The 12,944-nt window shown below is 45.1% G+C and overlaps 2 protein-coding genes across 2 annotated transcripts in view; one reads left to right on the forward strand and one right to left on the reverse strand.

The window, feature by feature from the left end:
• Positions 1–7,502, forward strand: part of afap1l2 (actin filament associated protein 1-like 2) — a 51,496-nt gene extending 43,994 nt beyond the window's left edge. The window contains exons 15-19 of the mRNA XM_030775175.1: positions 747–1,017; positions 1,461–1,634; positions 2,340–2,527; positions 6,814–6,966; positions 7,407–7,502. Of these exons, the coding sequence (XP_030631035.1) occupies positions 747–1,017; positions 1,461–1,634; positions 2,340–2,527; positions 6,814–6,966; positions 7,407–7,433 (813 nt within the window). The 3' untranslated portion in view covers positions 7,434–7,502. The remainder of the gene's footprint in view (positions 1–746; positions 1,018–1,460; positions 1,635–2,339; positions 2,528–6,813; positions 6,967–7,406) is intronic.
• A 2,517-nt stretch (positions 7,503–10,019) lies between these two features.
• vwa2 (von Willebrand factor A domain containing 2) overlaps positions 10,020–12,944 on the reverse strand; it is a 32,788-nt gene continuing 29,863 nt past the window's right edge. Inside the window, exons 11-14 of the mRNA XM_030775176.1 lie at positions 12,093–12,671; positions 11,407–11,958; positions 10,971–11,093; positions 10,020–10,153 (exon numbers count right to left, since the gene is read on the reverse strand). Coding sequence (XP_030631036.1) covers positions 10,020–10,153; positions 10,971–11,093; positions 11,407–11,958; positions 12,093–12,671 — 1,388 coding nt within the window. The remainder of the gene's footprint in view (positions 10,154–10,970; positions 11,094–11,406; positions 11,959–12,092; positions 12,672–12,944) is intronic.

Raw genomic sequence — 12,944 nt, forward strand, 5'->3', positions numbered from 1 at the left:
CCTCCACGCATCAGATTGATTTAATCTTGGCATATGATTAATTACGAAATACATTTCCACATCCTCATACTGTACTTTTCACCTCTCCGTTTTTTATTTTTAACCAAACTTAAGTTTTATGAACTGTCTGAGCCCCAACACCACCCCCCTTTAACTGGGGGACACTGAACAATTAGACACTGAAAAAAATGTTTTATAAATCGAAAGATGTTTTACATTGGAAATAGAAACTATTTACAGGAAAGACATATTGAAAAATATCCCTTAGTTCAAGGGAATAATCTTAAATTGCAATGATGCTGCATTCGTGATTCCTGATGTGTTTATGTTAGTGCAGTTCTCTAGGGAAACATGAATTACTATTTTTTACTATTAACAGTAATTTGCGCTGACTTGGTGAAGCTGACTACAGAATAGAGCAATCGCTTTTCAGTAATGTGTAGTAAATGAGATGACTAGTTAATGAAATCAAAGTCCTGTGTTGCAAACAGAATGGGCATTTGTATCTTGTGGCCCTCCACAATGGTATGAATCCACGCACAGACATGTCAATCATGTTTTCTCCCCCGAATAACAACGAGCAATTTCGGGTAGAACAAATATCTGTTTCCGTCGCATTATTTGTGCTTTTCTCGAATAAGGTATTCAGATCTGGGTACCTCCCTAGTATGTGGGGTTTTTTTGTTTGATGATTGTGACACTGTAAATAACAGAGTCTCTGTTTTCTTCTCCTCTGTCTCCTCCAGGACACGTCACCTGACCAGTCTCAATGTGACTCTACCCTGTCCACGGGCCCCAAAGACCTTCCTGATACCCCAAAAGTTAACTGTGACCCCCCACCTTCCCCCGGTCTCCAAACCCAAAGGTCCAGCGGCAGTCAGGAGGGTCTGAGAAAAGCCCCCACCAGCTCCCCACAGTCGAACCCACAGTCACACCTCCCCACACACACACCCCAAAGCCCTCCCACCCTTAGAGGAAGAGCGCCCAGCACAGACAGGCTGAAAGCCCCGCTCACAGGTAAGTACTCAACCAGCTGAACCCACCAGACACCCGTCCTCCAAGCATGAAAATCAGAAGCAAGAACTATTCAGCCTTTGCTTTCTTGGCATCCTGCTGCTTGTCTTTTCCATAAAGATGTGTTTTCTGCCTGTGGAACAGGTGTGTGTACTCTACAGTTTGACTGGTCTCCAGGACCATGTTTACCAGTGGTCCTGAGCCACACTTCATTATGACCACATTCTCTGTTCAGAGTGCACTTTACGACCAGACAGCTGATTTCACCACTGAGAAACTGACCCAGTGTTGGGCAGAAACAAGAAACTAGCAGATGCTCTGTATTTGCGAGTCAGGGTTGAAGAACCTTATTGCTATTTTATTTTTATTTTATTTTATTTACATGTTCTAACCTCTCAAGTTGATTGACGAAGAACTAAATGAGACCTGATCTCTCTGCTCTGCAGTATCTTCAGGGTCAATCGAGGTGAAGCTGGGAAAAAACCGGACAGAAGCTGATGTACGGCGCTTCACCGATGAACGAGACCGGCTAGAGAGAGAGAGGGAGGAGGTGAAGAGCTCACTGGCCACACTGAGGAAAGAACGACGAGAAGCCAAAGAAGAGCTGAGCTCTTGCCAAGGTAAAGTGTAGCCCTCACGTAGCCGGCTCACTGAACACCTTTAGATTTTAACCAGTTTCAAACCAGGGTTTCTCACACTTCGGGCCTGGACTACAAAGCAGGATTTTGGGGCTGGTGAGGTAACTTCAGGTTCAACCCTGGATTTTCAGTGTCACGATGGTGGTTCACTTTTTACTGAGGTACATTGCCGTGGTAACCTAATCTGCTCTGTAAAAGGTTACGTTTGAGATGACAGATCAAAACTTATTGAAGCACCGTCTACTGATCAATCAGTTCTCTTGGAAAATGGCGTCACCATTCCTGGAAGATCCCGTGGACCTCGGTGCGCGGATTGTGAGACGGTCTCTTAGGAAGGCCAGAGTTTTCAGAGACAGACAAAACCGTCTGGCTTTCTTATGAAAGATCCAGATTCACGGCGGAGGGTGTTGCTTATTTTCATCGGCTCCTTGAGTCGTATGTTGTCAGTGCGATACGTTGAAGTCGTTATGTTTGATAAACCGTTCTCTGCAACGCATATTGTTCTTTAGAGACCATTTCTTGACATTTTGTAATGTTAAAAAGGGCATATGCAGACATCTTTAGCCCTTGGTTGTATATCCACCATTTTTGTCTGTGAGATTGTGGGAATTTCCCACTGGTTTTACTGTAAATGATAACATCACTGGTTCTCATGTTCATTAGTATGCTGATGATGTCACACTACAGACCCCACCCAGCAGGCATCTCTGGAGGCGTACCTAAAGCAGAAGGAGGAGGCTTGTCGGGAGGCGGAGCATCGGCGTGTGGAGGTGGAGCTCAGGTTGGTGGAGGTGAAGGAGAGTCTGAGGAAGGTGGAGGCGGGACCCTTTACACTTGGCACCACAGTGGACAGTGGTATCCTGGACTCACCCACGGTCAGTCCATACTCACAGTCACTGTATACTCACAGTCACTGTATACTCACGGTCACTGTATACTCACAGTCACTGTATACTCACAGTCACTGTATACCCACAGTCACTGTATACTCACAGTCACTGTATACCCACAGTCACTGTATACTCACAGTCACTGTGTACTCACAGTCACTATATACCCACAGTCACTATATACTCACAGTCACTGTATACTCACAGTCACTGTGTACTCACAGTCACTGTATACCCACAATCACTGTATACTCACAGTCACTGTATAGTCACAGTCACTATATACTCACAGTCACTGTATACTCACAGTCAGTGTATACCCACGGTCACTGTATACTCACAGTCAATGTATACCCACAGTCACTGTATACCCACAGTCACTGTATACTCACAATGTATACCCACAGTCACTGTATACTCACAGTCACTGTATACCCACAGTCACTGTATACCCACAGTCACTGTATACTCACAGTCACTGTATACTCACAGTCAATGTATACCCACGGTCACTGTATACCCACAGTCACTGTATACTCAAAATGTATACCCACAGTCACTGTATACTCACAGTCACTATATACCCACAGTCACTGTATACCCACAGTCACTGTATACTCACAGTCACTGTGTACTCACAATGTATACCCACGGTCACTGTATACCCACAGTCACTGTATACTCACAGTCACTGTATACCCACAGTCACTGTATACTCACAGTCACTGTATACTCACAGTCAATGTATACCCACGGTCACTGTATACTCACAGTCACCGTATACCCACAGTCACTATATACCCACAGTCACTGTATACTCAAAATGTATACCCACAGTCACTGTATACTCAAAATGTATACCCACAGTCACTGTATACCCACGGTCACTGTATACTCACAGTCACTATATACCCACAGTCACTGTATACCCACAGTCACTGTATACTCACAGTCACTATATACCCACAGTCACTGTATACTCACAGTCACTGTATACTCACAGTCACTGTATACTCACAATGTATACCCACAGTCACTGTATACTCACAGTCACTGTATACTCACAATGTATACCCACAGTCACTGTATACTCACAGTCACTGTATACCCACAGTCACTGTATACTCACAGTCACTGTGTACTCACAGTCACTGTATACCCACAGTCACTGTATACTCACAGTCACTGTGTACTCACAGTCACTATATACCCACAGTCACTATATACTCACAGTCACTGTATACTCACAGTCACTGTATACTCACAGTCACTATATACCCACAGTCACTGTATACCCACAGTCACTGTATACTCACAGTCACTGTATACCCACAGTCACTGTATACTCACAGTCACTGTGTACTCACAGTCACTGTATACCCACAGTCACTGTATACTCACAGTCACTGTGTACTCACAGTCACTATATACCCACAGTCACTATATACTCACAGTCACTGTATACTCACAGTCACTGTATACTCACAGTCACTATATACCCACAGTCACTGTATACCCACAGTCACTGTATACTCACAGTCACTATATACCCACAGTCACTGTATACTCACAGTCACTGTATACTCACAATGTATACCCACAGTCACTGTATACTCACAGTCACTGTATACTCACAATGTATACCCACAGTCACTGTATACTCAAAATGTATACCCACAGTCACTGTGTACTCACAGTCACTGTATACCCACAGTCACTGTATACTCACAGTCACTGTGTACTCACAGTCACTATATACTCACAGTCACTGTATACTCACAGTCACTGTATACTCACAGTCACTGTATACTCACAGTCACTATATACCCACAGTCACTGTATACTCACAGTCAGTGTATACCCACGGTCACTGTATACTCACAGTCACTGTATACCCACGGTCACTGTATACTCACAGTCACTATATACCCACAGTCACTGTATACCCACAGTCACTGTATACTCACAGTCACTATATACCCACAGTCACTGTATACTCACAGTCACTGTATACTCACAATGTATACCCACAGTCACTGTATACTCACAGTCACTGTATACTCACAATGTATACCCACAGTCACTGTATACCCACAGTCACTGTATACCCACAGTCACTGTATACTCACAGTCACTGTATACCCACAGTCACTGTATACTCACAGTCACTGTACACCCACAGTCACTGTATACTCACAGTCACTGTGTACTCACAGTCACAATATTCTCACAGTCACTGTATACCCACAGTCACTATATACTCACAGTCACTATATACCCCCAGTCACTGTATACTCACAGTCACTGTATACCCACAGTCACTATATACTCACAGTCACTGTATACTCACAGTCACTGTATACCCACAGTCACTGTATACTCACAGTCACTGTATACCCACAGTCACTGTATACTCACAGTCACTGTATACCCACAGTCACTGTATACTAAAAATGTATACCCACAGTCACTGTATACCCACGGTCACTGTATACTCACAGTCACTATATACCCACAGTCACTGTATACTCACAGTCACTATATACCCACAGTCACTGTATACTCACAGTCACTGTATACTCACAGTCACTGTATACTCACAATGTATACCCACAGTCACTGTATACTCACAGTCACTGTATACTCACAATGTATACCCACAGTCACTGTATACTCACAGTCACTGTATACCCATAGTCACTGTATACCCACAGTCACTGTATACTCACAGTCACTGTATACCCACAGTCACTGTATACTCACAGTCACTGTATACCCACAGTCACTGTATACTCACAGTCACTGTGTACTCACAGTCACTATATTCTCACAGTCACTGTATACCCACAGTCACTATATACTCACAGTCACTGTATACCCACAGTCACTGTATACTCACAGTCACTGTATACCCACAGTCACTGTATACTCACAGTCACTGTATACTCACAGTCACTGTATACTCACAGTCACTGTGTACTCACAGTCACTGTATAGTCACAGTCACTGTATACCCACAGTCACTGTATACTCACAATGTATACCCACAGTCACTGTATACCCACGGTCACTGTATACTCACAGTCACTATATACCCACAGTCACTGTATACCCACAGTCACTGTATACTCACAGTCACTATATACCCACAGTCACTGTATACTCACAGTCACTGTATACTCACAGTCACTGTATACTCACAATGTATACCCACAGTCACTGTATACTCACAGTCACTGTATACTCACAATGTATACCCACAGTCACTGTATACTCACAGTCACTGTATACCCACAGTCACTGTATACCCACAGTCACTGTGCACTCACAGTCACTATATTCTCGCAGTCACTATATACTCACAGTCACTGTATACCCACAGTCACTGTATACTCACAGTCACTGTATACTCACAATGTATACCCACAGTCACTGTATACTCACAGTCACTATATACTCACAGTCACTATATACCCCCAGTCACTGTATACTCACAGTCACTGTATACCCACAGTCACTGTATACTCACAGTCACTGTATACTCACAGTCACTGTATACCCACAGTCACTGTATACCCACAGTCACTGTATACCCACGGTCACTGTATACTCACAGTCACTATATACCCACAGTCACTGTATACCCACAGTCACTGTATACTCACAGTCACTGTATACTCACAATGTATACCCACAGTCACTGTATACTCACAGTCACTGTATACTCACAATGTATACCCACAGTCACTGTATACTCACAGTCACTGTATACCCACAGTCACTGTATACCCACAGTCACTGTATACTCACAGTCACTGTATACCCACAGTCACTGTATACTCACAGTCACTGTATACCCACAGTCACTGTATACTCACAGTCACTGTGTACTCACAGTCACTCTATACCCACAGTCACTGTATACCCACAGTCACTATATACTCACAGTCACTATATACCCCCAGTCACTGTATACTCACAGTCACTCTATACCCACAGTCACTATATACTCACAGTCACTGTATACCCACAGTCACTGTATACCCACAGTCACTATATACTCACAGTCACTGTATACCCACAGTCACTGTATACCCACAGTCACTGTGTAGTCACAGTGACTGTGTACTCACGGTCACTGTATACTCACGGTCACTGTGTACTCACAGTCATTGTATAGTCACTGTACAGTCCAGTTGAATATGACTGGTTATGTTTTATACTTTCTTTAGTCCAGACTGGTTATGTCACTGGTTTTATACTTCCCTTAGCCTAAGACAACATCAGCGGCTCCTGTTCGACCCCCCAGTCCTTCCCCAGTCAATAATGGCGAGACATCTCCCATCAACTGTGCGACAGCGCTGAAGAGCAGACCCCCGTCCATCATGGCCCCAAGTAAAGGAAACGTCCTGCAGAAGGCAAAGGTAAGCCCCCCCCCCCCCCCCCCCATTCCTTACCTCTCACATACCAGAGCTCTGACTGCTACGGAGCTACAGTCATCAGGGCAGAGGGGAAAAACTGAAAGATATTTTGATCTGACAGAACAGTTGTTTCAGTCACTCTTCACCACTGAGCACCTGACTCACTCACTGAATATTTTTATTCTGACTCAGTTCTGACACCTGATGAAATCTGCCCAGCCCCTTACCTGTTCTTTCAGGTGTGTTAGTCTTTGAGCTGCCCAGGCCTCATGTCAGGACACAAAGGTCCAGAAACAGACGCATTTTAAAACTGTGAAGTAAAACAGCTGTCTCCCTCTCCTTCTTTACTGAACTCCTAATGTTTTAAATGAACTGAACACTGTGTTGGTAATAGAGTACTCCTCCCTGACTGGAACACTCTGTCTCTGTCTCTCTCTCTATAGGAATGGGAGAAGAAGGGCTCGACTTAAGAGTGGACACAGAAATACCCAATGCTTTTTCCTGACCCCGGACTTTCTAAGGGTGTTTGTTCAGGACAGGCTGTGCTGTCTGTTATAGCCCCAGCAAATCAGGGCAGGGGGTGGGGCTATAGCTTAAAACCTGCTGTCACCACCCCTTATCCATTCAAGCCCCTCCCACTGTTACCTGCTTCTCTCAGAAACTGTCTCTGTGCTGAATGCTGCAGAGAAAACTCCAATGTTCAGTCAACCAGTGTGTCAACCACACAACCAACGCCACTGGACAGTGTCGAAGCTGAAATATATTTCAGTTGTTCTTAATGTGAAAAGGGGAGGGGGGGGTTGCATTTTGACTTTCTGTCACATTTTTTATTACACCAACATTGCCCAGTATTGTCTGAATGCGCCGTGACACAATCAGACCAGAATTTGGGAGACTAATGAGATTTCCCTGTGCCACACACACACACACACACACACACACACAGCCTCAGACACACACACACACACACACAGTCAGTCAGCTGTTTGGTACGCTGTAACTGTAGCTTGGTTCATGTATGCTGGTAGCCAAGATGTAAATACATATTAAACAGTGCATTTAATTTTGTCTTTTAAACATATGCTAGCTAAAACATGCACTTTTTATTCAAATAAAAATCAGTACTGACAGCAATACAGCGTTCTCAAGGCAAATCTGTGACAGTTTGAAAACTTTGTTCTCTAGCCATGTGAATGCAAAAGTGCTCTGAGTCTGAATTTAAGTTCTGTGTCAAAGGTCGTCTGCAGGTCAGTAAAGAGACGACTGTGTCGCTGTGATGTAACACCTCAGACGTCTAATTACAGACACTCCACTCCTGTGATGTAACACCTCAGACGTCTAATTACAGACACTCCACTCCTGTGATGTAACACCTCAGACGTCTAATTACAGACACTCCACTCCTGTGATGTAACACCTCAGACGTCTAATTACAGACACTCCACTCCTGTGATGTAACACCTCAGACGTCTAATTACAGACACTCCACTCCTGGTTTGGAAAGCAAATCCCTTGAAAAGTTTACAATACACAACCACCCAAAAAAATAAATATACGTATGTTTGAAAGTATCTAAATACATTTAAAAACTGAAAACTGGCAACATTTTCCACTGTTGACTGGTATGACTGAGTGAACTGGTCAGTGGCTGTCTATTAGCTGAACATATGCACATGGCATACACCTAGAGTCTGGCCCCTGCAAATCTTAATATTAAAATATAGTTTCAAATTGACAACATTTATACTTATGTTAAACATCTCCCCCCAGTTTAAGGTTTTCTCTGCAGTCTCATGGCTGCTGCAGTTTGGACCAGGCCACAGGCCCTGTGACAGTCAGACACTGAAGGAGAGAGTGTTTCATTCTGTGGATAACAAAATGTCTGGTTTTAATCTGTGTGAAATCGGTCACAGTATAGAGAGGAAACCCATTTTTGCAGTTCTTTTTTGGGTTAGTTTTGAATATTTTGATTGCGTGTATCTGTGTGTGCGTGTTTGTCTATTTGCGTGTATGTGTGTGTGTGTCTGTGTCTATGACTCTGTCTATGGGTGTGCATGTGTGTGTGTGCACTGATTATTTGTGTGTGTGTGTGTTTGTGTGTGTGTAGGTTTGTTAACTATTTGCATGTATGTATGTGTGTGTCTTTATGTGTTTGTGTGCCTCTCTGTGTGTCTGTTGACTTTTGTGTGCGTCTCTGTGTGTCTGTTGACTGTCTCTGTGTGTCTGTTGACTGTCTCTGTGTATCTGTTGACTGTCTCTGTGTGTCTGTGTGTCTGTTGACTGTCTCTGTGTGTCTGTTGACTGTCTCTGTGTCTCTGTGTGTCTGTTGACTGTCTCTGTGTATCTGTTGACTGTCTCTGTGTCTCTGTGTGTCTGTTGACTGTCTCTGTGTGTCTGTTGACTGTCTCTGTGTGTCTGTTGACTGTCTCTGTGTCTCTGTGTGTCTGTTGACTGTCTCTGTGTGTCTGTTGACTGTCTCTGTGTCTCTGTGTGTCTGTTGACTGTCTCTGTGTATCTGTTGACTGTCTCTGTGTGTCTGTGTGTCTGTTGACTGTCTCTTTGTGTCTGTTGACTGTCTCTGTGTCTCTGTGTGTCTGTTGACTGTCTCTGTGTGTCTGTTGACTGTCTCTGTGTATCTGTTGACTGTCTCTGTGTGTCTGTTGACTGTCTCTGTGAGTTTGTGTGTCTGTTGACTGTCTCTGTGTCTCTGTGTGTCTGTTGACTGTGTCTCTGTGTGTCTGTTGACTGTCTCTGTGTCTCTGTGTGTCTGTTGACTGTCTCTGTGAGTCTGTGCGTCTGTTGACTGCCTCTGTGTCTCTGTGTGTCTGTTGACTGTCTCTGTGTGTCTGTTGACTGTCTCTGTGTGTCTGTTGACTGTCTCTGTGTCTCTGTTGACTGTCTCTGTGTCTCTGTGTGTCTGTTGACTGTCTCTGTGTGTCTGTTGACTGTCTCTGTGTCTCTGTGTGTCTGTTGACTGTCTCTGTGTGTCTGTTGACTGTCTCTGTGTCTCTGTGTGTCTGTTGACTGTCTCTGTGTCTCTGTGTGTCTGTTGACTATCACTGGGTCCTGGTTGTGTGTCTCCTGTGCTGTTCTCTGTAGCGTTTGCGGAGCTCTCCCTGGCCTGTCCTGTGTCTGTGTCTCTGTCCTGCAGGTCTGGGCAGATCCCCTCTGGACGACGGCCTCCTGCCTCCTGCAAACAAAATCAACAGAATCAGAAAGTGGACACTTACATTTACACATATTCATTTGGCAGAGTTTTATTCTCCAAAGTGTCTCACATAACACACACATACAGTATGTGCATGGCTAAGCATGTCCAGGACTCCCTGGCAGAAGAGAGATTGTATCTCAATGGGACCTTCCTGGTTAAATAAAGGGTAAATAAATTAAAAATAAAGAAGCTCAGATGAGACAGACAGCCCCGATGCTGTGAGTGCTGTAGTTATAAGAGCCATCGTACGGCAGTGAGAGGCCCAAAACAAAAGGAAGAGACAAACTCTAAAGACCCCGAACAAACTGGTAGACTGACCAACAGTACTGATCACACCATCACCCTGTACCAGTCATCTAATCGACATAGTTCTCTTATTACAACCAGTTATATTATCAACCATTATACAAACTATAGCACAGTTAAATATACACTCCCAACCTGCCAGAAAACACAAATGACATTTTGACAGCTAGCATATTAGCAGATGATTAAACCCATATGTAACTTAAATAAACATTTTAACGCTTAACAATATAGCTAAATAATAAGTGCAAATTAAGATGTAAATGTTATTTTATTTTTTTATTAGTTTATTTTTATCCTTTTTCAAGCCTGCAATCTTGTTAAATAACACACAAATGTTCACATTTAAGGAACATCTGCTACAGCTCACATGTTAAGCCCCGCCCACTAAAGTCTGGCGGTCACTGAAATTAAGCCCCGCCCAGTATAGTCTGACTGACAGTCACTCATGTTAAGCCCCGCCCACTAAAGCCACTTTACAGTCACTGACGTGTTTCACAGTGAGGCCCCTCCCACCCACGGCACTCGCAGCGGTAGCTCTTATTTAACAGGATACAGACGCCGTCATTCATACAGGGGTTGGGTCTGCAAAGGTGCACAGGCCTCTTCACGTCTGTACAGAGGGAGAGCAGGAAAACCAAGAAATATGTGAGTCATTAATGATGTGTGTAACTTTATGATGATAATTAATCGCTGTCATTTATGTTAAAACAGGCATGGGAGCAGCACCCACAACAACTGTGAAAACTGTCTAAGCAAATGTGGTTACTGTCAGACATGTCTGATTACAGCCTCTAAATATCATTTTGTTCATGCATACTTTGGCGTAATGATGCAATTATATCTTCTGGTTAATAAATCCTCACCACAAACAGCCAATCAAAATCACTTAGTATCACTGACACGTGTCATTTATGCTGTCTGACCTGCACACACCATCTGCACCATCACATCCTCAAAGTACTTCAGATCCTCATACAGCGCCACTGATATCACGTGATCCTCCGCTCCCGCCATACGCAGCAGGCTTTCCCGCTGCACGTCACCGATTCCCATCACAAACAGGGACACACCGTTATCTCGGATTTTCTGTGCAGGAACGACAGCGTCTAGAGATCCCGTTCCACTCGTCAGAACCACCACCACTTTGTTTACGCCGGGCCGTGCGCCTTTTCGGATGGTCAGGCTGTTGGAGTGGACGTGGAGCAGGGCGGAGCCAGTGGAGGCCACGCCCCCCAGATAAGTTGCCTCGGTTACAGCCCTCAGCACGGACGAACCAGAGTCATGTTTGTCCAGGTCAAAGACGGTGACGGGCTGGCGGCCGTACACCACCAGTCCCACCTGGGCCAGGTCACGGTTCACGTCAAACTGCACAGAGGTGCTCCGCACAAAGTCTGTAAGATGAATGAAGTTCTCCCTCCCCACAGCTGCCGAGGCATCCAGGACAAAGATCAGGTCCACAGCCTGCCCCAAACAACCTGTGACGCAGCCAGACAGTTCAAGGTAAATATTTCACACAAGAATGAGGGTTCAACCTAATCAATCTCACTTCAAATACGTTAAGCTAGGGCTTTACACTAGAGAGAGAGGTGTGGAGGGGGGGCAGAAGTACCCTGGTTATCCACGCTGCAGATCTTGGCTCTGAGTTCTGGAATCTTCTCACTCAGCCGGTCCGGAGAGACATACAACACAGTCCGCTGGGGGTTGCCTGTGATGTTGTTCACTTCAGCCTTCATCGATTCTGGGCCGACGCCGATGATGAAGATCTCGCGGTCGCGGGCGTACTTCGCCGGCTCCACGACGGGATCAGCGGAGGGGGTGCCCGTGAGGAGCACCACTACCCGCGGCAGGTCGTCCTGAACATCGGCGAACACCGGCGCGCTGTGGAAACCGTGCCGAGTTACGTAGCGTAGTGCTTGCCCGGTGTTTGCCCGCCCTCCTCGATGCCGAAGGCCATCCACAGCCTGGATCAGGTTCTTCACATCTTTGTGCTCACCAATCATTGACTCGATCTTCACCTCAGTGCCGTACTGGGCCAGGCCGACCTTCACAGGGCTGTCTGAGGTCATCACCGCCTGCAGAAAACGCTTCAGAAAGGACCTGAAGCGCAGGAAGCCCTCCAGAGTGAGAGTGCTTGAGCCCTCCACCAAGAAGAGCACGTCGACCGAGCAGTCCAAACTCAGCACGGGGGCTGGGGGGGTGGAGGTGGAGGTGGTTGGGTCAGTTCAGACTGAGTAAAATATCCATGCCACCCACACAAAAAGTGCCAACGAAAAACTATTGTCAACATGGAATTACACTGTTGTCTTAACGTACAATAAAAACAACACTAACACCAAGCTATATTCCCAAAACATGCTCCATATACCAGCTCTGACCTATTGTGTTTATTTAGCTTTTAGTGTAAGAAACAGGTGAATTAAGATAAGGTAGGGAAAAGAACAGGTGAATTAAGATAAGGTAG

The sequence above is a fragment of the Chanos chanos genome, chromosome 5, assembly GCF_902362185.1.
Source record: "Chanos chanos chromosome 5, fChaCha1.1, whole genome shotgun sequence".
Classification (NCBI taxonomy): domain Eukaryota; kingdom Metazoa; phylum Chordata; class Actinopteri; order Gonorynchiformes; family Chanidae; genus Chanos; species Chanos chanos.